This window comes from Felis catus, chromosome D1 (genome assembly GCF_018350175.1).
Source record: "Felis catus isolate Fca126 chromosome D1, F.catus_Fca126_mat1.0, whole genome shotgun sequence".
NCBI classification, from domain to species: Eukaryota; Metazoa; Chordata; class Mammalia; order Carnivora; family Felidae; genus Felis; species Felis catus.
In genome coordinates this window covers 98,831,898-98,856,387 of record NC_058377.1, presented here as the reverse complement: position 1 = coordinate 98,856,387, position 24,490 = coordinate 98,831,898, and the positions used below count along the sequence as shown (strand labels likewise).

Below are 24,490 nucleotides of genomic sequence, written 5' to 3'. Positions count from 1 at the left end.
AAACTCATCATATTCCTCACCTCTTCTCCATTCCCCAAAAATAAACAATACAGAACTCCCAACATTTTTATGTCATTGACACTACTGTTCTCCCAGTCACCTGGACTGGATCCTCCTACTAGACTCTAACTGCTCCCACATCCTTATTTGCTAAGGCTTATGGATTCTCCTTCTTTAATGTAACTCCCTTCAGTCTCCCCTGCCCATCCTTTCCAGTCCTAAGACCCCTAATTCTGGCTCCTATTTATCTTTGTCCTGGAGTACTGTGATAATTTTCTAGCAAGAGTCTATTTTCTCTCCCTTCCAATCCATTCTACATAGATTTATCTTTCTGAAGTAGATAGGATTATGTCATTGCCCTGCTGCAGTCATCAGCATCTGCTGCTTAGCTTAATATTCAAGATTCTACATGACCTGACCCTCGTCTACCTCTCTGGTCTTAGACTATGGTAAATGGAGCCATTCATTGTTCTTTGAACATGTTCTGTACTTTTCTGTCTCTAAGACTTTCCCTTTCTTATTTTCTCAGCCTAGAATATCTGCTCTTCTACTTCTGTTTGTTTGTCTGTTTTTTTGGAAATCCCACCTTTCATTAATCACTGAGTTCAGATACCATCCTTTCTGTGAGATTTTCGCTGACCATACCTCACTTACTGGTGGTTAATCCTGTCTTAGGGAGGCCTGGGTGGCTCAGTCGGTTGAGCATCCAACTTCGGCTCAGGTTATGATCTCACAGTCAATTCGAGCCCTGCATCAGGCTCTGTGCTGACAGCTCAGAGCCTGGAGCCTGCTTCGGATTCTGTCTCCCTCTCTCTCTGCCCCTCCCTGGCTCATGCTCTGTTCTCTCCCTCAAAAATGAATAAACGTTAAAAAAAAAAAATTTTTTTTTAATCCTGTCTTAGAACTCCCATAATCCTTATTTATCCCTTGCTTAAAGCAGTTTCCACACATAATATATTTTGTATTATGATTATTTGTTTAAACTTCTTACTTGTACTCCTGTGAACTTAGGCACCCATAGGAAAATTCAGTGAATGTGAATACTTTAGGTAAAATTGGAATAGACTAATTCCTTATTATTAGAAAGGACTCTTAACCTCTGCAGCCAACATATGCACATGTAAAATGATCAGTAGCTTTAACGTATCATTTTTTTAAAGTTTATGTATTTATTTGGAGAGAGGGAGCAAGCGAGAGAGAGTGAGAGCGTGAGTAGGAGAGGGGCAGACAGAATCCCAAGCAGATTCCACACTATCAGCGTGGAGCCCGATGTGGGGCTTGAATTCACGATTCATGAGATCATGACCTGAGCTGAAACCAAGAGTCAGACACTTAACCGACTGAGCCACCCAGGCACCCCAACAAATCATTCTTATCTCCTAAGGACTTCTGTTAGTAAACTTTGTTAGTTTCTTTTTTTTTTTTTAAACAGTTTTAATGAAATATAATTTGCATATTACTCACCCATTTTGAAGTGTACAATTCGGTGGCTTTTAGTATATTTCTAGATTTGTGCAGTCATCACCACAGTTTTAGAACATTTTCATTGCCCCAAAAAGAAATCCCACACTCTTGGGGCGCCTGGGTGGCTCAGTTGGTTGAGCGACCAACTTCGGCTCAGGTCATGATCTCAGAGTTTGTGAGTTTGAGCCCCGCGTCGGGCTCTGTGCTGACAGCTCAGAGCCTGAAGCCTGCTTCTGATTCTGTGTCTCCCTCTCTCTCTGTCCCTCCCCTGCTCATGCTCTATCTCTGTCTCAGAAATAGATAGATAGATAGATAGATAGATAGATAGATAGATAAATAAAAGAAATCCCACACTCTTTAGCCATTACCCTTTTGATAGCCCCAAACACCTCACTCGTAGGCAACCACTGATCTACTTTTTACTTCTATAGACTTGCCTATTCTGGACATTTCATGTAAATGGAATCATACAATATGTGGTTCTTTGAAACTGACTTTTTTTAGTATAATGTTTTCAAGGTGATAAAATACATATAACATAAAATTTACCATCTTAACCATTTTTAAGTATGCAGTTCACTGGTATCAGATTCCATATCAGATTATGTTGTTCAACCATCACCACCATCCATTTCCATAATTTTTTTTCATTTGGAAAACTGAAACTTTACACCCATTGAACATACCCCAATCCATCTGTTCACTGGCAAAAACCCTTCTGCTTTCTGTCTCTCTGATTTTGACTGTCTCATTTAAGTGGAATGATCTTTGTGGCTGGTTTATTTCACTTTAGCATAATGGCCTCAGGGGTCATCCAGATTATAGCATATGTCAGAATTATTTCTTTTTTAAGGCTAAATAATATTCCATTGTATGTGTAAACCACATTTTGCTTGTCCACTCACCCAGTGATGAACACTTGAGTTGCTTCCACATTTTAGCTATTGTGCATAATGCTGCTATGAAATGAACATGGGTGTACAAAATATGTCTTTGAGACCCTGCTTTCAATTCTTTTGGGCATATATACCCAGAAGTAGAATTGCTGGAACATATGGTAATTCTGTTTTTAATTTTTTGAAAAAGTGCCATAGTGTTTTCCACAGCAGCTATACCATTTTACATTCTTTTTTTTTTTTTTTTTAATGTTTATTTATTTTTGAGAGAGAGAGACAGAATGTGAGCTGGGGAGGGTCAGGGAGAGTGGGAGACACAGAATCTGAAGCAGTTTCCAGGCTCTGAGCTGTTAGCACAGAGCCTGATATGGGGCTCGAACTCTTCGAACTGTGAGATCATGACCTGAGCCAAAGTCGGACACCCAACCAACTGAGCCACCCAGGTGCCCCCCCCATTTTATATTCTTAACAACAGTGTACAGAGGTTTCAGTTGCTCCACATCCTTGCCAACAATTGTCTTTTTGTTTTGTTTTGTTTTGATAGTAGCCATCCTAATAGATGTGAGGTGGAATCTTAAAATTTTGATTTACATTTCCCTAATGATTAGTAATGTTAAGCATCTTCTCATGTGCCTATTAGCCATTTGTAGATCTTCTTTGGAGAAGTGTCTAGTCAAGTCCTTTGCCCATTAAAAAATTTTTTTTAAGTTTATTAATTTCTTTTGATAGAGAGCATGTACGTGCGTGTGTGCAAGCAAGCAGGGGAGGGGCAGAGAGAGGAAGAGAATCCCAAGCAGGTGTGGGGCTCCACATGGGGCTCCATCTCAGGAACTGTGAGATCATGACCAGATCCAAAATCGAGTCAGACTCCTTACTGACTGAGCCACCCAAGTGTCCCCTTTGCCCATTTTTTAATTGGGTTGTTTGTTGTTGAGTTTTAGGAGTTCTTTATAGTACTTCATTTCTTTTTATTATTGAATAATATTTCATTGTGTGGATTTTCCATATTCATCAATGGATGGACATTTGGATGGCTCCCATTCTTTGGCTATTGTGAATGTTAGTTTGGTTTCAGTTTGCTGTGTATATTGAAAACAGTACTACATTCCTCTAAAGAAATCATTCAGGCCTTTAACTTATGTGACTTTTCATGAAATCGTTATGTTTAATTTTACATGTGTTCTATTTTATGCTGACTCTGAGGTTCCTCTTCATTACTTCCTGTATATGTTCTGGATGTTCGCAAGGTTTTTATTTTCCTTTGTGACAATGACTAGTTAAAATTTGCAGAGTTCAGCTTTCAAGCAGTGGTCACTTTAAAGACCACTTCCCCAAATGTTGCAGAATTATAGAAATTTAGAATGAATATGAACTGTAGCCATTGTAGTCTAGCATCCTTTTGTTTTTTATTAATCTCAAGGAAAGTTTTTTTGTTTTGTTTTGTTTTGTTTTGTTTTTTGATCAGTTAGTAGAGCCATCTCTCAATGGAATAAGAGCTTTCAGGGGTAAGGGTTGGACTGCATGAATAATCCCAAATTACAATTAAAACTGTAGTCATTCCTTTCTTATCCAAAGGCAGGTTAACAGTGTTTTAAGGCCCAATTGGGTAGGTAGGCTTGATTATTAGAGGCAGCTGCTGATTAGGGATGATTTCCCCCTTACCAGCTAACTGTATTTTAAATTTCTCTAAGTTACCTATGTCCTTTTGAAAGAGTCAAATAAACTTGTTTTTCACATTATGCTCATTTACTCTTATATTATCTTTCTTTCTTTCTTTCTTTCTTTCTTTCTTTCTTTCTTTCTTTCTTTCTTTCTTTCTTTCCTTCCTTCCTTCCTTCCTTCCTTCCTTCCTTCCTTCCTTCCTTCTTTTCTTTTCTTTTCTTTTCTTTTCTTTTCTTTTCTTTTCTTTTCTTTTCTTTTCTTTTCTTTTCTTTTCTTTGTTTTTTGTCTTTATATCTTAACTGAATTAGGTAAGGGGTGCTTGGTGGCTCAGTTGGTTAAGCGTCAGACTTCAGCTCGGGTCATGACCTTGCAGTTCATGGGTTCGAGTCCCCCATCAGGCTCTGTGCTGACAGCTCAGAGCCTAGAGCCTGCTTTGGATTCTGTGTCTCCCTTCTTTCTGCCCCTCCCCGCTCACCCTCTTTCTTTCTCTCAAAAATAAATAAAAACATTAAAAAAAAAAAGAACTGGGTTAGGTAATCACCAAAATAAATCATATTATTTATAAAGGTTGAATAGTTTTCACTATAGATCGTCTAGAAACCATATGTAGATAAATTTTAAGAAATTCACCAAACTAGCATTCAAGAAATCTCTTCTAGGCCAGTCTCTCCTACTTAAGTGACCTGGGTAAGACATTGAACCTTTATTTCCATATATGTAAAAAGAGGATAATTAGGGGCGCCTGGGTGGCGCAGTCGGTTAAGCGTCCGACTTCAGCCAGGTCACGATCTCGCGGTCCGTGAGTTCGAGCCCCGCGTCAGGCTCTGGGCTGATGGCTCGGAGCCTGGAGCCTGTTTCCGATTCTGTGTCTCCCTGTCTCTCTGCCCCTCCCCCGTTCATACTCTGTCTCTCTCTGTCCCAAAAATAAATAAACGTTGAAAAAAAAAAAAAAGAGGATAATTATATTCGCTTTATCCCATGTTGTTCTTTGAGCATTGTGAGGATAGAGATTATTAAGACAAAAAGTTCTTGCTCAAGAGAATCTTACAGGTTAGGAAGAAAGAGCTCATAACTTAGAATAATAGAAAAAAGAAAGAAAACCCAATAAGGTAATAAAACAGTGTGCTTGCATTTACATTGTGAAATGCATAGAAGCAATTAAATATCTTCCTCACTAGATCCTCACATAAGAAAATTATTGTAAAAATACTTGTAAAATATAAAGTATTATTGAAATATAGATTGGTAGTAACTGTTTTAGGTAGAGACTTTGGGACTGTTGTAAACAGTGCCCTAAAGTCTTTGAAAGTAAAGAGCTTTCATGTGACCATAAGATTTAGAAGGTTGTGTAGACCAAGAGATTTTAACCTGGGGTTGAAATTCAGGGACTCTATGAACTTGGAAGGAAAAATAATTGCATCTTTATTCCTACTAACCATCTAACTGAAATTTTAGCATTTTCTTCAGTGAAGAATGTAGGCCATAAGCCACAATAATGTTAGAATGACCTGTGTATTTGTTACCAATAGAAGTAATTTTCATAATCACATTATGTGATATAGTATATCAAAATATTTTTGTCCAATATAACTTCAAAATTATAGTAATTATAGTAATACACCTGCTGCTACATTTTATTTAATGTATGGAGAAGTTCATGTAAAATGTCATTCACATTTTAAAGTAAATATTTGGATAAAATGTAATTAACAATTATGTTTCAAAATTCTTTGACATAATCTTACATATTTTATTTTATGCATTAAAAAATATTCTGAAGAAGGTGTCTGTGACTTTACCAGAGGCCTATGGCACAAAAAAGAACCCCTTTTGTACGCTATTTTTTTTAATGTTTTTATTTTACTTTTGAGAGAGAGACAGAGCATGAGCAGGGGAGGGGCAGAGAGAGAAGGAGACACAGAATCCAAACCAGGGGCTCTGGGCTCTGAGCTGTCAGCACAGAGTCCGATGCAGGGCTCAAACTCACGAGCCGTGAGATCATGACCTGAGCCAAAGTCAGATGCTCATCCGACTGAGCCACCCAGGGCCTCCTCCCCCCGCTTTTGTACATTCTTAAGACAAAGTGGCATGCATATGTATTAATTCCATTTTACCTTTAAGAAGGAAAGATGGATAGTCTTGCCATCCTCAGGTGCAGGCCACCATCATCTTTGATTTAGATCACTGTATTCTAACTGGTTTCTCTCCATTGTTACTGCCTTCCAAAGCATTCTTTACATTGCTTTTTACATGTACAACATACGGTCTTCAAAAAATGTAAGTTTGGGGGCACCTGGATGGCTCAGTTGGTGAAGCATCCGACTTTTGATTTCAGCTCAGATCATGATCTCATGCTTCATGAGATCGAGCCCTGCATCAGGCTCTGCACTGATGTCACAGAGCCTGCTTGGGATTCTCTGTCTTCCTCTCTCTCTGCCCCTGCCCCCTTCAAAATAAATAAAACATTTTTTAAAATGTTCAAAAAAATGCAAGTTCGATAGCATATGTAATATTTCCTATTTAGAATTCTTCAAAGTTTCGTTTTACATTTAGGATAAAGTCCACATTCCTTAACATTGCTCACAAGATCTTCCAGGGTCTGATCTTGACTTACTTTCTAGCCTGACTTTATATCCTTTTACTTTCTGTGTTGCATTTTATACTTTAGCCTTGCTGAACTTTGTTCAGATCCTCAAACCACCATAATAAAAGAAGTTAGGTGCTATGGCAGTTTCTAAACCACTATCTCCATTTCTGTACTTGTCTCTGAATGATACGTTTGTGATCCAGTACAGTCCTTTGTACCACATTTTGAGTAGTTTTGAACTATAGTACACACACACACGGATGAATTTTACAAATGAAATATTGAATGAAAAAAGTAAGTCATGGAAGACAACACACAGATAATATTTTTCTAAAGCTAACAAACAAGCAGTTAATTTTGTTGTTTAGGGATGTGTGACTGTGACTATGGCGTAGAACTAAACGAACTCCAGGAAAATGCTTCTGTGGGAGAAGGATGGAGTAGGAAAGAAATGCCCAGGTGAAGTAATAATAATGGTAGTGTTCTGTTGTTTTGTTTTTTTTTAAGTTTATTTATTTATTTTGAGAGAGAGCACAAGCAGGGGAGGAGCAGAGAGAGAGGGAGAGAGAGTATCACAAGCAGGCTCTGCGCAGTCAACGCAGAGCCCAACATAGGCTCAAACCCACGAACCACGAGATCACAACCTGAGCTGAAATCAAGAGTCAGACACTTAACCAACTTAGTCACCCAGGCACCCCAATAATGGTAGTGTTCTAATTTTTAGATTGGGTGTTAGGTCAATGGGTCAATTTTATTGTAATGCTTCCTAACTCACAAACTGTATAGATTTTCTTATAGATGTAAAAAATTAAATTCTAAAGTTAATTTTAAAATGAAAATAATTAGGGAAGAAAACTAGCGGATGAGGCCTTTTTTTTTTTTCTTAATATATCAATCCTGCAAGAAGACCAACACGAAGAGCAGGAGTCCCCAGTGCCACATACATAACACTATATCCATTATTTCAATGGCTGGGGAAGTTTGGGTATGAAGCACACCTTTCTTTTTAATAGAAAGCAAAACCATAAACACCAACTTTTAAAAACTCAGGCAATAAAGTAGTAGAAGCCATTTCAGAATATATAACACAATGGCATTTAAATTTTACATGAGGCAGTTGGGTTAGATATTCTTTTTCTTAATGGTTTCTAAAAAGCAACCAACAAGAAAAAAAGAAAAAGTATTGCAGTAAACTTACAGAATACTGAAAGATACTGACAGTTCACATTCTCTTGGTTAGAAAATGTGTTGAAAGCTTTCATTGAGTGTTTCTCTTTTTAAAAAGTCAGAGAGGAGAGATTGCTTTTACAGCTCAAACTTATGCCAAGAAAATAACTTTAGAAGTTTTTAACCCAGGCTGCACATTAAAATCACCTGAGAACTTACAAATTTTTTTTATTGAGATGAAATTCACATTACATAAAATTAACTCTCTTAAAGTGAACAATGCAGTTGCATTTTGAATACTCACAGTGTTGTGTCAGCACCATCTCTTTCTAGTTTCAAAACATTTCCATCACACCACAGTAAAACTCCTTACCCATTAAGCAGTTTCTTCCTATTCCTGCTCTTTCTCCAACCCCTGGTACCCCACAGTCTGCATTCTGTCTCTAAGGATTAATCTACTATAGATATTTCATATAAGTGGAATTCTACAATATGGGATCTTTGTGTTTGGTTTCTTTCACTTAGCATCATGTTTGTGAAGTTCAGCCATGTGGTAGCCTGTATCAGTACTTCATTCCCTTTTATGGATGAATAATCATTGTACTTACACACCAGAATTTGTTTATTCATCCATTGATGGACATTTGGGCTGTTTATTGGCCCAGGTCACTAGTACTGCTATGAATATGCACGTACATGTACTTGTTGGAATACCTGTTTTCAATTCTTTAGGTATATACCCAGGAGTAGAATTGCAGAGCCATATGATAGTTCTATGTTTAACTTTTTACTACCAAATGTTTTGTTTTACTTGGTGCTTGTACTATTTTCTGTTCCCTTGGGGAACTCTAAAAATACACAGATCTAATAATTTTTATTGTATTTTACAAACATATTTGTGTATAATTACTTAAAAATGTTAAAATAATTTATTTATTTTTAAATTTACATCCAAGTTACTTAGCATATAGTGCAACAATGATTTGAGGAGTAGATTCCTTAATGCCCCTTACCCATTTAGCCCATCCCCCTCCCACAACCCCCCAGTAACCCTCCGTTCTCTATATTTAAGAGTCTCTTATGTTTTGTCCCCCTCCCTGTTTTTATACTATTTTTGTTTCCCTTCCCTTATGTTCATCTGTTTTGTATCTTAAATTCCTCATTATGAGTGAAGTCGTATGATCTTTGTCTTTCTCTAATTTCACTTAGCATAATACCCTCTAGTTCCATCCACGTAGTTACAAATGGCAAGATTTCATTCTTTTTGATTGCCGAGTAATGCTCCACCATATATATATACACACCACATCATCTTTATCCATTCATCCATCGATGGACATTTGGGCTGTTTCCATACTTTGCCTGTTGTCGATAGCGCTGCTATAAACATTGGGGTGCATGTGCCCCTTTGAAACAGCATACCTGTATCCCTTGGATAAATACTTAGTAGTGCAGTTGCTGGGTCGTCTATTTTTAATTTTTTGAGGAACCTCCTTACTGTTTTCCACAGTAGCTGCACCAGTTTGCATTCCCACCAGCGATGCAAAAGAGATCCTCTTTCTCCTCATCCTCGCCAACATCTGTTGTTGGCTGAGTGGTTAATGTTAGCCATTCTAACAGGTGTCAGGGAGTATCATTGTGGTTTTGATTTGTATTTCCCTGATGATGAGTGATGTTGAGCATTCTTTCATGTGTTGGTTGGCTATCTGGATGTCTTCTTGGAGAAGTGTCTATTCATGTCTTTTGCCCATTTCTTCACTGGATTCTTTGTTTTTTGGGTGTTGAGTTAGATAAGTTCTTTATAGATTTTGGATACTAACCCTTTATCTGATATGTCGCTTGCAAACATCTTCTCCCATTCTATCGGTTGCCTTTTAGTTTTGCTGATCGTTTCCTTCGCTGTGCAGAAGCTTTTTATTTTGATGAGGTCCCAGTAGTTCATTTTCGCTTCTGTTTCCCTTGCCTCTGGAGACGTGTTGAGTAAGAAGTTGGTGCGGCCGAGATCAAAGAGGTTTTTGCCTGCTTTCTCCTCTAGGATTTTGATGCTTCCTGTCTTACGTTTAGGTCTTTCATCCATTTTGAGTTTATTTTTTTGTATGGTATAAGAAAGTGGTCCAGGTTCATTCTTCTGCATGTCACTGTGCAGTTTTCCCAGCACCATTTGCTGAAGACACTGTCTTTATTCTATTGGATAGTCTTTCCTGCTTTGTCAAAGATTAGTTGGCTATACGTTTGGGGGTCATTTCTGGGTTCTCTTTTCTGTTCCATTGATCTGAGTGTCTGTTTTTGTGCCAGTACCATACTGTCTTGATTACAGGTTTGTAATACAGCTAAAGTCCAGGATTGTGATGCCTTTGGTTTTCTTTTTCAAGATTGCTTTGGCTGTTCGGGATCTTTTGTGGTTCCATCCAAATTTTAGGATTGTTTGTTCTAGCTCTGTGAAGAATGCTGATGTTATTTTGATAGGGATTGCTTGAAAGTTTTAAAAAGATTGTCATTAAAGAGTTTGAGAAGCATGGCATAGTTCATTCTTTTTCATTGCCATATAATATTGCACTTAGTGAATATTCCACTATTATTGATTCTCTTTTTGATGAACCTGTGAAGTGTTTTCAACTTTTGGCTTTTATGAACAACATTGCTATGAATCTCTTGTATAGATCTTCTAGTGCAGGGGGCATCAATTTATAGGGTATATATACCTAGGAGTGAAGTAGAATACGTGCATCTTCAACTTAAGTAATGCCATACTACTTTACAAACTGCTGTACTACTTTATCTCCCACCATTGCTGCAGAATTGCTATTAAGGTTTGACTCATACTCCAAAGCACACTGCTATTGTTTCTCAGGGTTCTGGGGGTTTTGGAGAGAAGTCGTAATAAAAGTTCCATGTACTCTAATAAACTTAAGTCTTTGAGTATACAGCTTTCACTGGGATATTCCCTACTTTTTTATGGGAGGGAACAAGTTGTAAAGAGGCGTAGCGTAGATTTTGAATTTTTAATGTGATCCAGTTCTGTTGTTTTAGGCGAATTATTTAAACTTTATGAGCCTAGTGTGTAAAACAGAGAGAATGTCTTTCTTTCATGTAGTTGTTGTTAGTACAAAGTAAGTCAACATGTTTAAAAAAATACTTCACACAGTACCCAATTCATAGCAGACACCATCAAGGTATACATTAAACAAATATTTATTGAAGGTATATTTTATGTCAGACTGGGACTGGGGATGGAGAGATAAACAATATCCTTATACATTATATATAATGCTGAAAAATTGGAAACAAATGTCCACCGTCAAGATTGGTAATTTTGGTACATTTATAAAATGGCGTGCTATACAACCTTTAAACATCACGTTCTCGGAGCACCTGGGTGGCTCAGTTGGTTGAGCATCCGACTTTGGCTCAGGTCATGATCTCAAGGCTCGTGGGTTGGAACCCTGTGCCAGGCTCTGTGCTGACAGCTCAGAGCCTGGAGCCTGCTTTGGATTCTGTGTGTGTGTGTGTCTCTCTCTGTGCCTCTCCCCTTCTCCTGCTCTTTCTCAAAGATAAACATTAAAAAAATTTTTTTTTAAACATCATGTTCTGAAACATGGGAAAACGTTCGTGGCTATATGAGAAAAAGATTCCAAGAGGAGTATACTTGTCTTTTTCATATAATTTATACATTGCATGTTTGTTGAAAAAACTCTGAAAGAATTCAAGTGGATGTACATTTCAGTGCTCATCATGGTTAATAATTGGTGGTAAAATTGTGGAGTTTTTTAAATGTTTATTTAGAGAGCACATGCATGCACAAGCAAGGGAGGGGCAGAGAAAGAGGAGAGAATCCCAAGCAGGCTCCGCACTGTCAGCACAGAGCCCAGCTCAGGGCTTGATTCCATGAAGCATGAGATGATGACCTGAGCCAAAATCAAGAGTCAGATGCTTAACTGAGCCACCCTGGTAAACCTAAAATTGTGTTTTATTTTTTTATTTTTTTTATTAAAAAAATGTTTTTAGTTTATTTTGAGAGAGACAGAGGTAGCATGAGTGGGGGAGGGGCAGAGAGAGAAAGAGAGAGAGAATCCTAAGCAGGCTTTGCGCTGCTAGCACAAAACCCAACTCGGCTTGAACTCATGAAACCGCGAGATCATGACCTGAGCTGAAACCAAGGATCAGACGCTTAACCAACTGAGCCATTCAGGTGCCCCTAAAATTGTGTTTTAATACTTTTCTTCCTTATGTAGTTTCTGTACTTTCCAGATTTTTTACAGTTGACATATATTACTTTTATAATCAGAAAAAAAGTTGTTATCAGGGCACTTGGGTGGCTCAGTTGGTTTAGTGTCTGACTCGATTTCAGCTCAAGTCATGATCTCATGGTTTGTGGGATTGAGCCTCTGGTTGGGCACTGCTCTGACAGCGTGAAACCTGCTTGGGATTCTCTCTCGCCCTCTCTCTGCCCCTCCCCCACATGCACATACACACATTCTCTCTAGAATAAAAAAAAAAAAGAAAATAAGGTGTTATCTAAATGAATAGCATAAAGCTTTTACAGGAATGTTGCATATAAACCTAACTAAAAAGGGATATAAAGTTTATAAAAATATAGTTCATTCAGGGATTTAATTTTTTTTAATGTTTATTTTTGAGAGAGAGAGAGAGACAGAGTGCAAGCAGGGCAGGGGCAGAGAGAGACGGAGACACAGAATTGGAAGCAGCCTGCAGTCTCTGAGCTGTCAGTACGGAGCCTGACACAGAGCTCAAACTCAGGAGCCATGAGTTCATGACCTGAGCCAAAGGCAGACACTTAACTGACTGAGCCACCCAGGCAACCCTAATTTTTACTACTTTATATAATCATATTGTCTAGAGTTATGTAGAGAGCTGGGTAACATTGAGATTTTTTCATAATGACTATTGTCTGAAAGAATTTTAGGTTAATAGTTATAAGTATGACTTTCTTTGAAACTCTTTTCTCACATTTTAAAGGCCAAGTAGCTCTTCAGTTTTATTCTGGCTTTGTTATATATCTAGGAATTTCCCATTTGGGAAAATATATAATCATTTGTTTTTAAAACACATATCCATCCTTTCTAGATTCATTTAGATTTTTTTTTTTTTTCAGTTTTGATTTAGTTTGTTTGCTTGTTTTAAGTAAGCTCTTTCCTCCTAGCGCCTGGGTGGCTCAGTCAGTTGACCATCCGACTTCAGATTGGGTCATGATCTCACGGTTCATGAGTTCAGAGTGTAGCATTGGGCTCTGCACTGACAATGCAGAGCCTGTTTGGGATTCTCTTTTTCTGCCCCTCCCCCATTGTCTCTCTCTCAAATGAATAAACTTAAAAAAAAAAAAAAAAAAGCAAGCTCTATACCCAATGTGAGGCTTAAACTCATGACCCTGAGATCAGGAGTTGTGTGCTCTACCCACTGAACTAGCCAAGTGCCCATATGTAGGGTTTTTTTTTAATTTTTAAAAATCTTTTATTTATTTTTGAGAGAGAGAGTCTGTAAGCAGGAGAGGAACAGAGAGGGAGACAAAGAATCTGAAGCAGGCTTCAGGCTCTGAGCTGTCAGCACAGAGCCCGACACGGGGCTCCAACCCAAGAACCATGAGATCATGACCTGAGCCAAAGTCAGACACTTAACCAACTGAGCCACCCAGGCGCCCCTTTGTGTAGATTTTTTTTCTAGTAACTTTTTTCTTTCACTTTTTAAAGATTCTGTTAATGGAATTAAATGGGCATTTGACCAAAAAATGAGCTTTTTTACTCTTATTGGTGCATGCATGATAAATAATAGTCTCAGAAAAATCATTTTGTCTTACAAGACTGCTTGATGGTTAGATTTACTAGGTACTGATTTTTGTCTGACTAGGAATTACTCTTAATTCTGAGGAGAAACTGGAAGCACAATGGGAGATGACAGTGAGTGGATGAAACTGCCGGTTGATCAGAAATGTGAACACAAGGTAAGACTTTTCTAGAGCTCAGATTTTAGTGTCATTGGCTTGTTTTGTGAGCACTCCCACGTTACAGTATAGTATAGAGCTGCCTAATGATTACACAATACAACCGAGAAACAACATGCTTTGGAGATTAGGCAGTTTCAGCAGGGTGATTTTTCATTTTTGAATTGTTACATCTTTAATTACAAATTACATATTCCACGGAAGTAAAAACTAACACTTGGATACAAAGTGAGATAGACTTATAGTGGCCTGTTAGGAATTCTGGATGGCCTTGGAAGAATATTGCAAATATTAAACACTTATAAGAAAGAGTTTATTAGCTAATTCTCTTTGAAAACTCTGAATTTCTTAAACTCCTTTTTTGTTTCTAATCATGGGGTCCTTTGTTCAAATTACTTGGTATAGGGTAGTCATTCCCCGCCCCCCAACTTCTCCAATTAACAGTAGATAATAATCTCATTAAATTGTATTTTGTTTCAAAATACTTTTCTTTTAGCTCTGGAAAGCAAGGTTAAGTGGATATGAAGAAGCCCTGAAGATCTTCCAGAAAATAAAGGATGAAAAGAGCCCAGAATGGTCCAAATTTTTAGGACTGATCAAAAAATTTGTGACTGATTCCAATGCAGTGGTTCAGCTGAAAGGGTTAGAAGCTGCACTTGTGTATGTTGAAAATGCCCATGTAGCAGGAAAGTAAGTAGTTTTTCCAACTCTTCTGGTAAAAACCCTTGTCTGGTACTATGTGGGTTAAGTTATGTATATTTGTGGGTCATTGTCCTTCGTTATTAGCACTTTTGGAAGATAATCATTTTCTTACTTCATAGCTCCTTGATACTTGTTTTTCATTCGGGTTTTATCTGCTCTCAGAAATCTAAATAGTACATGAGATCTCTAAAGGGGAGCAAATTAGAAGTCTTGAGTTTTTTATCTTAAGGTTTGATGAACAAGTGAATTTCCTTTTGAGCCTTTTGTAATGGGAATTACTTTAAACTAGAGAGAAAATCTCAAGTAACTTGTAGAAAAAACTGGAAGGTGTTAGGAAAGGAATTACCAGAATTTCACTGAAAACATTTGGGCATTACAAAAATTTCTTTATACAAAGCTTCCCGGCTAGGTGATCTTAGAAACACACCTTTCTTTCTGTGGTCATTAGGCATTTTTCTCTTTTCGGAGAGGTGGTGCTAAACTTCCATGGCTCCTGGCCCATTTGACTTGAGTTGTAGATGATAGAGGTTTCTGATCACCCACTCTCTCATACCTCATAGACCTGGTTGTCTAATGGTATCTCGATGTCATTGAAAGGAGCCCTCCGTACAAGAAAAAGGAGGGGGGAACCCTCTACTTAAGTGCACAAGAAATATATACTTGGCTTCAAAGATGATATACCATCGATCTGACAGTTTTGTTACCAGCATCACTGTGTTTCCCTTGCCATTAGTGGGACCATTCCTTTTTTTTACTTTATTTTTGATTTTCAGTGGTCTAGGTTTTATTTAATTTAGAAGAGACACACAGCAGTTAAGTTACTATAAAGTCTTGCCAAGGAGTTAGGAGCAGGCTTTTGTTTAGAGGTACATATCCATTCCCTCCGTGAAGAAATTCTCTTGTTCTAAGAAATGTTTAAAATGACCTTTTAAAAATTTTTCAAAAAAGCAACAACTCTGTAATCCTATTTTTGTGAAATATATCTGTATATATATATTATCTATCTGTCTGTCTGTTTCTCTATCTATTTTCTATGCATATAGAGGGATAGATCTGGAAGGATGGATACCAAATAGCTGAAAGTAGTTTTCTCTGGGTAATGGGATTTCAAGGGATTTTTGCTTTCTTGTTCGACTTTTCCTATATTTATAAACAGAAACTATGGTTCTCTGTCATTGCCTGGTGTGATACATCTTAAACTTTTATGATTTGCGTTCAGTTTATCTTTCATGTTCTTAAACATAAATTTAAAAATTAGAAACTCATTTACTTTGTTTCTAAACATCTTAAAAAGTATTTGTCATTGCCCCCCGCCCCCATGATCTTTTCCAGCTCTTTCTACTGAAGTGTGTTTTTGTGTGTGTGATGGTGGTGGTGTTTTGTATTCTGTATTACAGAACCACAGGAGAAGTTGTGTCAGGTGTCGTAAGTAAAGTGTTCAACCAGCCCAAAGCCAAAGCCAAGGAGCTAGGCATTGAGATTTGTCTGATGTACATAGAGATTGAGAAAGGAGAGGCTGTGCAAGAAGAGCTCCTAAAAGGCCTGGACAACAAGAACCCCAAGATTGTAGTGGCCTGCATAGAGACACTGAGGAAAGCCTTAAGGTAAGATGTTTTGCTTTGGTTCTGTTAACTAGAATATCTCAATTGCGTTTGAGTTCCTGGCTTAAACGGAAATGAAAACTGCTGGATTTGACTTGGCATGGCACACCAGCCAGGAAAATTGACCTGGGAAAGCTAAAGTCATTCCTCAAGTGTGGTGCTTTCTATTCAGTAGTTTTAGCCTTCAAGTGGTGTTGCATAGTCATTTTATCTAAATCCCCTTCTAATGAAGATGAACAGGGAATGTTTCTGACCTGTTCTCCAATTATGAATTGGCCTTTTTGAGGCAAAACTCCTTAGAATGTTTAAGCAGCTCTTCTTTTGTTATCCCCAAGCATATATTTATGTACTTTGGAATATTGGCTAAAGACAGTTTATTAGCCAAAGCAAACTTTGTTCAGATGCCTTTTTAGTAAAGTAGAAGGAAATGCTATATGCCTTTAAACAGAAGCACAGCAATAACAAATAGAAAATAACTTTTACCCTTATGTAATAAGTTATTTTCAACACTAGAATGAAGTTTTTCATGAATGAGATCTCTTTCAGGAACAAGTGGCTATAATTTGCTATGGAAATCTGAACACTAGTTCTGATTTGGCAGTCCTTCCAATCTGACATCCTGTCTCCAATGCTGTCCACATGAGAAGCTTTAGAAAGTTCAGTTATAGTGAAATCCTGAATGTGTGACCTATGGGAGTAAAGATCATCCCAAGTTAGCTCACTTGTGATTTTGTGTATGACCTGCTTCTTGGAGAAAATGCTTCTTTTGGTGTTTATCTTACATGGAAGTATCAAAATTCTTAAATTTTGTTAAATGATCCTCAATTTAAAAGTCTTAAATTTTATGTTGTCTTTCACTTGGTTGGTTCATAATGTTCTTTTGTAAAGTTAGACTTTCACTTAGATTTTTGTGTGATAAATTTTTCCTCATTTCAAACCTAGTATAGTATATAGTAGGTATGTTTTTATGACTAATAAATAGTGTGCTCATTTTTATCATTTTAGAAATTTAGTGAATTGACTTGGTTATCAAAACTGCGCTTATCTCAGTAAATATGTTGTGGTCCTTAGTAATGGATCTCTTAATAAAGATATATATTGTGCTATAATCTACCTTTAAACAAAAGATTCTAATCGAAAATGCTGTAAATTCTGGTTATTTTACTTTTAAACTGACTGGCAGAATAAGTATAGAAAAAGAGCAAGTTAGGTCTATCTTCTTATGTTTTCCTTACAGATGTAGTTTAGTTCCATCCCTGTGTAGTTCTTTATTTGTCTTAATGCATCTCAGAATCTATAGTAAAATTAGATAGCTCTCTGGGACCTTAAAAAGGCCAAACTGTTCAATCCCGGGTTTTGTTTTGTTGTTGTTGTTGTTGTTGTTGTTGTTGTTGTTGTTGTTGTTTTTAATGTTTATTCATTCCTGAGAGTGAGAGAGACAGCGCGAGCAAAGGAGGGAGAGCAGAGAGAGAGAGGGAGACACAGAATCTGAAACAGGCTCCAGGCTCTGCGCTGTCAGCACAGAGCCCCATGCAAGGCTTGAACCCACAAACTGCGAGATCATGACCCAAGCCAAAGTCAGACGCTCAACCCACTGAGGCACCCAGGCGCCCCACCCTAGCTGGTTTTCTGTAGTAATATATTTAGTATCAAGGTTAGGTTTTGTTTGTTAAGGTATCTGTTTTCCATGTAGACCTCTTCCATAGGCTTTTCTTACATATTTCAGTAGGCCAGGAGAGTGAAACAAAAAAAAATTCAGATGAAACCATAGTAATGTAAAGGAAGACTCAGAGATCCCAAATGGTAGGTTCTTCAGGAATGGTGATGATTATTTCATAACCCTAAGTTCTTATTTTTCCTTTAGTCTTAAAGGTTAGCTGAAGTTAAAATGTTCTTTTCTATTAAAATAAAGGGGATTTTAAAGGAAATCTTGGAGATCTAGTTTATTTTCATGTTATATCTATATTTAAACTATTTACATAACCATGCTGTGGTTGATATACCAGGTTATTTACATAATCTCTTTAAATATAATTTCTGGGGGCGCCTGGGTGGCTCAGTCGGTTGAGCGTCCGACTTCAGCTCAGGTCACGATCTCGCGGTCCGCGAGTTCGAGCCCCGCGTCGGGCTCTGGGCTGATGGCTCAGAGCCTGGAGCCTGCTTCCGACTCTGTATCTCCCTCTCTCTCTGCCCCTCCCCCATTCATGCTGTGTCTCTCTCTGTCTCAAAAATAAATAAATGTTAAAAAAAAAAATTTTAAAAATATATATATATAATTTCTGAAGTAGAGTATTTGCCATCTTCTCCAACCTGTTGGAATATGTCAGTAGCTATACTGAAAATTTTTGTTGCATTTGTGTATGGAAGATAAAATAAATAATAGATAAATAAGTTGATCCTTGAACAACACAGGGGCTAGGGGTGCTAACCCCATGCAGTCAAAAATCCGTGTATAACTTTTGACTCCCCCAAAACTTAACTACTAATAGCTTACTGTTGACTGGAAGCCTTACCAGTAACATAAACAGTCAATTAACATATATTTTGTATGTTATCTGTATTATATACTGTATTTTTAAAATAAAGTAAGCTAGAGAAAAGAAGATTTTTTTTAAGAAACTCATAAGGAAGAGAAAATACATTTACAATATTGTACTATAAAAATTCCATGTGTGAGTGGAGCCGCACAATTCAAACCTGTGTTCAAGGTTCAACTGTATATGAGTTCTACTATAGAATGTCAGTGTTCTTTCATAACTAAATCCCTCTTGCTCCAGAATTTGCTATGCAGAAATGTTAGCAATGACTCAGAAAGCTAAATTTGGCCAGTTAGGAACTTAAAAATATAAAATGTGACAGATATATAAGGTTAAATGTGCTACCTTTTTAAAAGAAGTCAGAATGCAACTTTTCTGCGTGAAAAACTAAGCAAAGAGAGATTTAGGTTGCCTGGAGTTACAGGGTGATAGCTTCGAAGTCAGGAGTGAAATACGCTGCCAGGATTAGTAAGCTGTCAATTTTGAGTGAACTACCTTAATCATAAGAACTATTAAAAATTTATCGAAAGTAGATTTCACTCATCTAAATATGTATAAAGTGATTTGTTTATGTTTTTAAGCTTTTATATGTATACACATATATATTTAAGACATTACACATTTGGTCCTTTATAGATTTGAATTATCCCCAGTATGGTTACCTAGAAGGTTAGTTTAAAATTTTTATATTATTCTGGACCCTAGACATTACATAATACTCTTGGAAGAGTGACATCTAAACATAGATATGGCAAGGGAAACAAAAGCAAAAATGAACTCTTGGGCCCTCATCAAGATAAAATATTTCCGCACAGCGAAGGAAACAATCAACAAAACTGAAAGGCAACTGAGGGAATGGGACGAGATATTTGCAAATGACATAGCAGATAAAGGGTTAGTATCCAAAATCCATAAAGAACTTATTGAATTCAATACCCAGAAAACAAATAATCCACTGAAGAAATGGGCAAAAGACATGAATAGACACTCTTCCAGAGAAGACATCCAGATGGCTAACAGACACATGAAAAGATGCTCAACATCACTCATCATCAGGGAAATACAAATCAAAACCATAATGAGATATCACCTCATACCTGTCAGAATGGCTAAAATTAACAACTCAGCCAACAACAGATGTTGGCGAGGATGCAGAGAAAGAGGATCTCTTTTGCACTGCTGGTGGGAATGCAGACTGGTGCAGCTACTGTGGAAAACAGTATGGAGGTTCCTCAGAAAATTAAAAATAGAACTACCCTACGAGCCAGCAATTGCACTACTAGGTATTTATCCAAAGGATACAAAAATGCTGATTTGAAAGGGCACATGCACCCCAATGTTTACAGCAGCACTATCAACAATAGCCAAAGTATGGGAAGAACCCAAATGTCCATCAACTGACAAATGGATACAGAAGATGTGGTGTATGTGTGTGTGTACATATATATATGTGTGTGTGTGTGTGTATATATATATATGTACACACACTCACACACAATGAAATATTACTTGGCAATGAAAAAGAATGAAATCTTGCTGTTTGCAACAACATGGGTAGAACTAGAATGTATTATGCTAAGTGAAATTAGAGAAAGATAAATATATGATTTCACTCATATGTGGAATTTAAGAAATAAAACAGATGAACATAGGGGAAGGGAAGGAAAAATAAGATAAAAATAGGAGGCAGACCACAAAAGACTCTTAAATACAGAGGACAAACAGGGTTGCTGGCGGGGTGTTGAGTGGGGGGATGGGCGATGGGAGTTAAAGAGGGCACTAGTTGGGATGAGCACTGGGTGTTAAATGTAAGTGATGAATCACTAAATTCTACCCCTAAAACATTATACTGTATTTTAACTAACTTGGATTCAAATTAAAAAACAAAAACAAAAAACAAATGGGGGAGGCTGGGTGGCTCAGTCGGTTAAGCATCTGTCTTCGGCTCAGGTCACGATCTTACAGTTTGTGGGTTCAAGCCCCTCATTGGACTCTATGCTGACAGCTCAGAGCCTGGAGTCTGCTGCAGATTCTGTGTCTCTTCTCTGCCCTACCCTGCTCTCACTCTGTCTCTTTCTCTCTCAAAAACAAATAAATATTTTTAAAAATTAAAAAAAATATATGGTTATGAGGTTCCTTTTTCTTCTCTTTTTTTTTTCTTGGCCATTTTAAAATATCTCAGCCTGTGTAACTCTGTTAATATATAATAAGTACAGGGGCGCCTGGGTGACTCAGTCGGTTAAGGGTCCGACTTCAGCTCAGGTCATGATCTCGCGGTCCGTGAGTTCGAGCCCCACGTTGGGCTCTATGCTGACCGCTCAGAGCCTGGAGCCTGTTTCGGATTCTGTGTCTCCCTCTCTCTCTCTGACCCTACCCCGTTCGTGCTCTGTCTCTCTCTGTCTCAAAAATAAATAAATGTTAAAAAAAAATTTTAAAAAATAATATATATATATATATATATATATATATATATATATATATATATATATAAAATAAGTACAAAACTGTGTTTGAGCAGTGAATGGGTGGTTCAGTCAGTTAAGCGTCCGACTCTTGATTTTTGCTCAGATCATGATCCCACGATTTTGAGTTTGATCCTCACATTGGGCTCTGTGCTAGCAGTGCAGAGCCTGCTTAGGATTCTCTCTCCCTCTCTCTGTCTCTCTCCTGCCTGCTTGAGATTCTCTCTCTGCCCCTCCCTCGCTTGCACTCTCTCTCAAAGTGAATAAACATCAAAAAAAAAAGTATAAATAGCTCTTTATAATTTAAGTATAATGGCAAAAAAAAAATTAGAAAAAAATGAAATGTCTATACAAAAGAAATACTACCCAAGTAGATTGCAGGCTGACAAGTTTTTGTTTTTTTTTTTACAATTTTTACATCTAGTGAATTTGGTTCCAAAATCATCTTGCTTAAGCCAATTATCAAAGTGTTGCCAAAACTCTTTGAGTCTCGAGAAAAGGCTGTTCGAGATGAAGCAAAACTAATTGCTGTGGAGATTTACAGATGGATTCGGGACGCTCTGAGACCCCCATTACAAAATATAAACTCTGTCCAGGTGAGACACAAAAAAATTTTTTTGGTTGTCTTTGCATAAGGTTAATATGAAGATATTTCCTTCCTGTTGCTGATATTCTGTCCTTACAAATAATTATTTTTTCATTTTTAATTTTGAAATCCTTTTTTTTTTTCCTCTCAGATAACTGTTTCTGATGTTATTTTGTCTTCTCAAGTTAAATACCATGCATTCAGTGATTCTAGTATGTCAGTGTTGAGTCTATAGCAGTTTAAAAGATCCCTTTATCATGCTGTTGGGTAGTAGGACTTAATATCTATTTGGACAAAATGTATTTTATCTGTTTTTTGGACAAAATGCATTTTATCTCTTTTTTATTACAGTTAGTTTTAGAGACATTATCTAATACAAGTATATCTGAATTCATGAACTAATGAGTGTTCTAAAAAGTAGATTTTTTTCTAAGTGCTTAGTCCTACATCTTAGGTAGTAAATATGTCAGTTTGACTTATGTCAAACACGTATTTGGTATATACCAAATATATACACTTTAAATGTATATCATTTCTTGTTTGCCTTGTTAGAACTACATAAATAAGAAATTGGGTTCTGATGTTAGTAAATGTTCTGTAGTGGTGAGGATGTAGGCATATTTTAAAAATATTTTATGATATTTGTAGTTGAAAGAACTAGAAGAAGAATGGGTCAAATTGCCAACAGGTGCTCCTAAACCAAGTCGATTTCTGCGTTCCCAGCAAGAACTAGAAGCGAAATTGGAACAGCAACAGTCTGCTGGTGGTGATGCTGAGGGAGGTAAGCCAGTTTTTAAAACACCGGTTTCTCTGAAAATAAGAACAGGCCCTACCCCAAGAACATAGGCACGTTTTGTAGGACTGCCATTTAATACAATAGAAGTTGTTTATAGCATTAATAACGGATTCCGTCTATACAGCGATTTCATCAGGTTGTGAAAGGAGTGATAACTATTTGATAAGTAGAAACATTCCATCTGTTTTTAAGGTTTGTTTTGTTTTTCTTCTGGAAGGTGGTGATGATGGTGATGAGGTGCCACAGATAGATGCTTATGAGCTATTGGAGGCAGTAGAAATTCTTTCCAAACTTCCCAAAGACTTTTATGATAAAATTGTAAGTAACGGTAACCTTCTTTCATTTATTTCATGTTAAACAGTTACTTGATTATAATTAGAGTGTTCTATGGAGCCCTTGCCCGGTATATCCCCTTCCACCCCATGTCTTCCCTAGGAGAATGAATCAGTTGCTTCTTTGTTCCCATACTACTTTGTATATATACCTACTGTAGCACTTTCTTTTACTTGTCTTGCCAAAAACCAGAACATTATTTTTGACTTCTCATTTTTCCTCATTGTCTTTCTGGTTTTACCTTTAAATATCTCTCAAATTCATCTCCTTTTCTCCATCCCACTGCCAGTAATTTACCCCAGAGTTCCTTGACCTTGGTACTGTTGACATTTTTTGCCAGATAATTCTTGGTTTTGGGGGGCCGTCTTGTGTATTGTGGGGTGTTTGGCAGCATCTCTGGCAGCTACCCACCTAATATCAATAATACCATTACTCAAGTCAATCACAATGTCTCCAGACTTTACTAAATGTACCCCAAGAGACACAATTACTCCCAACCGAGGGTCTTATCCCAACCACCACCACCATCTCTTGCCCCACATGCTGCAGTAGTCTTCTTATAAGACTACCTGTCTCTGCTCTTGCCTCCTTCCATCATATTTTCCAATGTAATCACAGCTGTCATTTTTGAAAATAAAAATCTTCCCATATCATTGCCTCACTAATGTCTGAAATCATCCTATGGCCATTGAGGCAAACTATGACACGTTTGAGGCCCCTGCTTCTCTTCCAGCCACTTCTCTAATTACCGTCTAATTATTGTGCTCCCATCATACAGAACTCCTCCCGGTATCAGATATGCCACACTTTCCCCACCAAACTCTGGACCTTAATATATGCTGTTCTTTCTGCCTATAGCATTCTCCCCGATTCACCCCATAATGCTTCTTGATCCTCTAGGTCTTACCTTAAGAATCACTTTTTAGGGGAGATCCTACCTGTTAGCCTCAAGTAGATTAAATCCTCTTGCTGTAACACCAAAGCAGCTTGTACTTCTCTTTTCATAGTGGTCCTGACCTAGGATTTATTTATTTATTGAAGACCTTCCTAGCTCTGCCATCAGCTCCTTCAGTCCCCCATTAACTTCTGATCAACAAATATTTGGTAAATTGAATTCTACTGTAATCTCCTCCAAGGTGATAAGTTTGTCATCTTCTTTATATCCCCAGTTCTTTCAAATAGTGGGTATTCAAAATTATTGAATGATTAATTGATCTCTAGTGAAGTATTTTCTGCTTTATGGTTGTCAAACAAAAGGATTAGCATTGTAGCACCAATGTATAAAACTGATCTCCAATATTAGAACAATTTTGGCTGTTGGTTGTATGATGGTCTTTTTCTAATCTTTTTAATGTTGTTAGTATGGACATTCCTTTCACCTGTGAGATATGCTAGAAATGCTTTCTAGCAGTGTTTTCTGTTTAATACTTGTTTACTAACATTTGCCTGGAAAATGAGAAGGAAAAGTCTGTGGTATCCCATTCTTTTACTTGTAGAACTTTTAGGGTTATGAAATGTTATGAAAATACTTATTATGTATGGACAAAATTTTATACGTGTATATGAGCGAATCATTCTGATTTGCCGCACAATTTTGCAATTTTATTTTTTAACCAGCTTTAGAAAAAAATTTCTGAAAACAAAAAATAATTATGTATCTTTGAATTAGGAGCATGCAAGAAATAGACTTTTATTTTCTTATTTTGCCTTATTTTCTGTTCTATAAGTGACTCGTACTATG

General features: G+C 37.2%; 1 protein-coding gene across 4 annotated transcripts in view; it reads left to right on the top strand.

The window, feature by feature from the left end:
- The window catches only part of CKAP5 (cytoskeleton associated protein 5), a 113,183-nt gene that overhangs the window by 27,424 nt on the left and 61,269 nt on the right, over positions 1-24,490 (top strand). For all 4 annotated transcript variants that reach the window (XM_011286866.3, XM_019812357.2, XM_019812359.3 and 1 more), the window contains exons 2-7: positions 13,639-13,732; positions 14,229-14,422; positions 15,832-16,038; positions 21,459-21,630; positions 22,269-22,401; positions 22,634-22,734. In XM_011286866.3, the coding sequence (XP_011285168.1) occupies positions 13,676-13,732; positions 14,229-14,422; positions 15,832-16,038; positions 21,459-21,630; positions 22,269-22,401; positions 22,634-22,734 (864 nt within the window). In that variant the 5' untranslated portion in view covers positions 13,639-13,675. The remainder of the gene's footprint in view (positions 1-13,638; positions 13,733-14,228; positions 14,423-15,831; positions 16,039-21,458; positions 21,631-22,268; positions 22,402-22,633; positions 22,735-24,490) is intronic.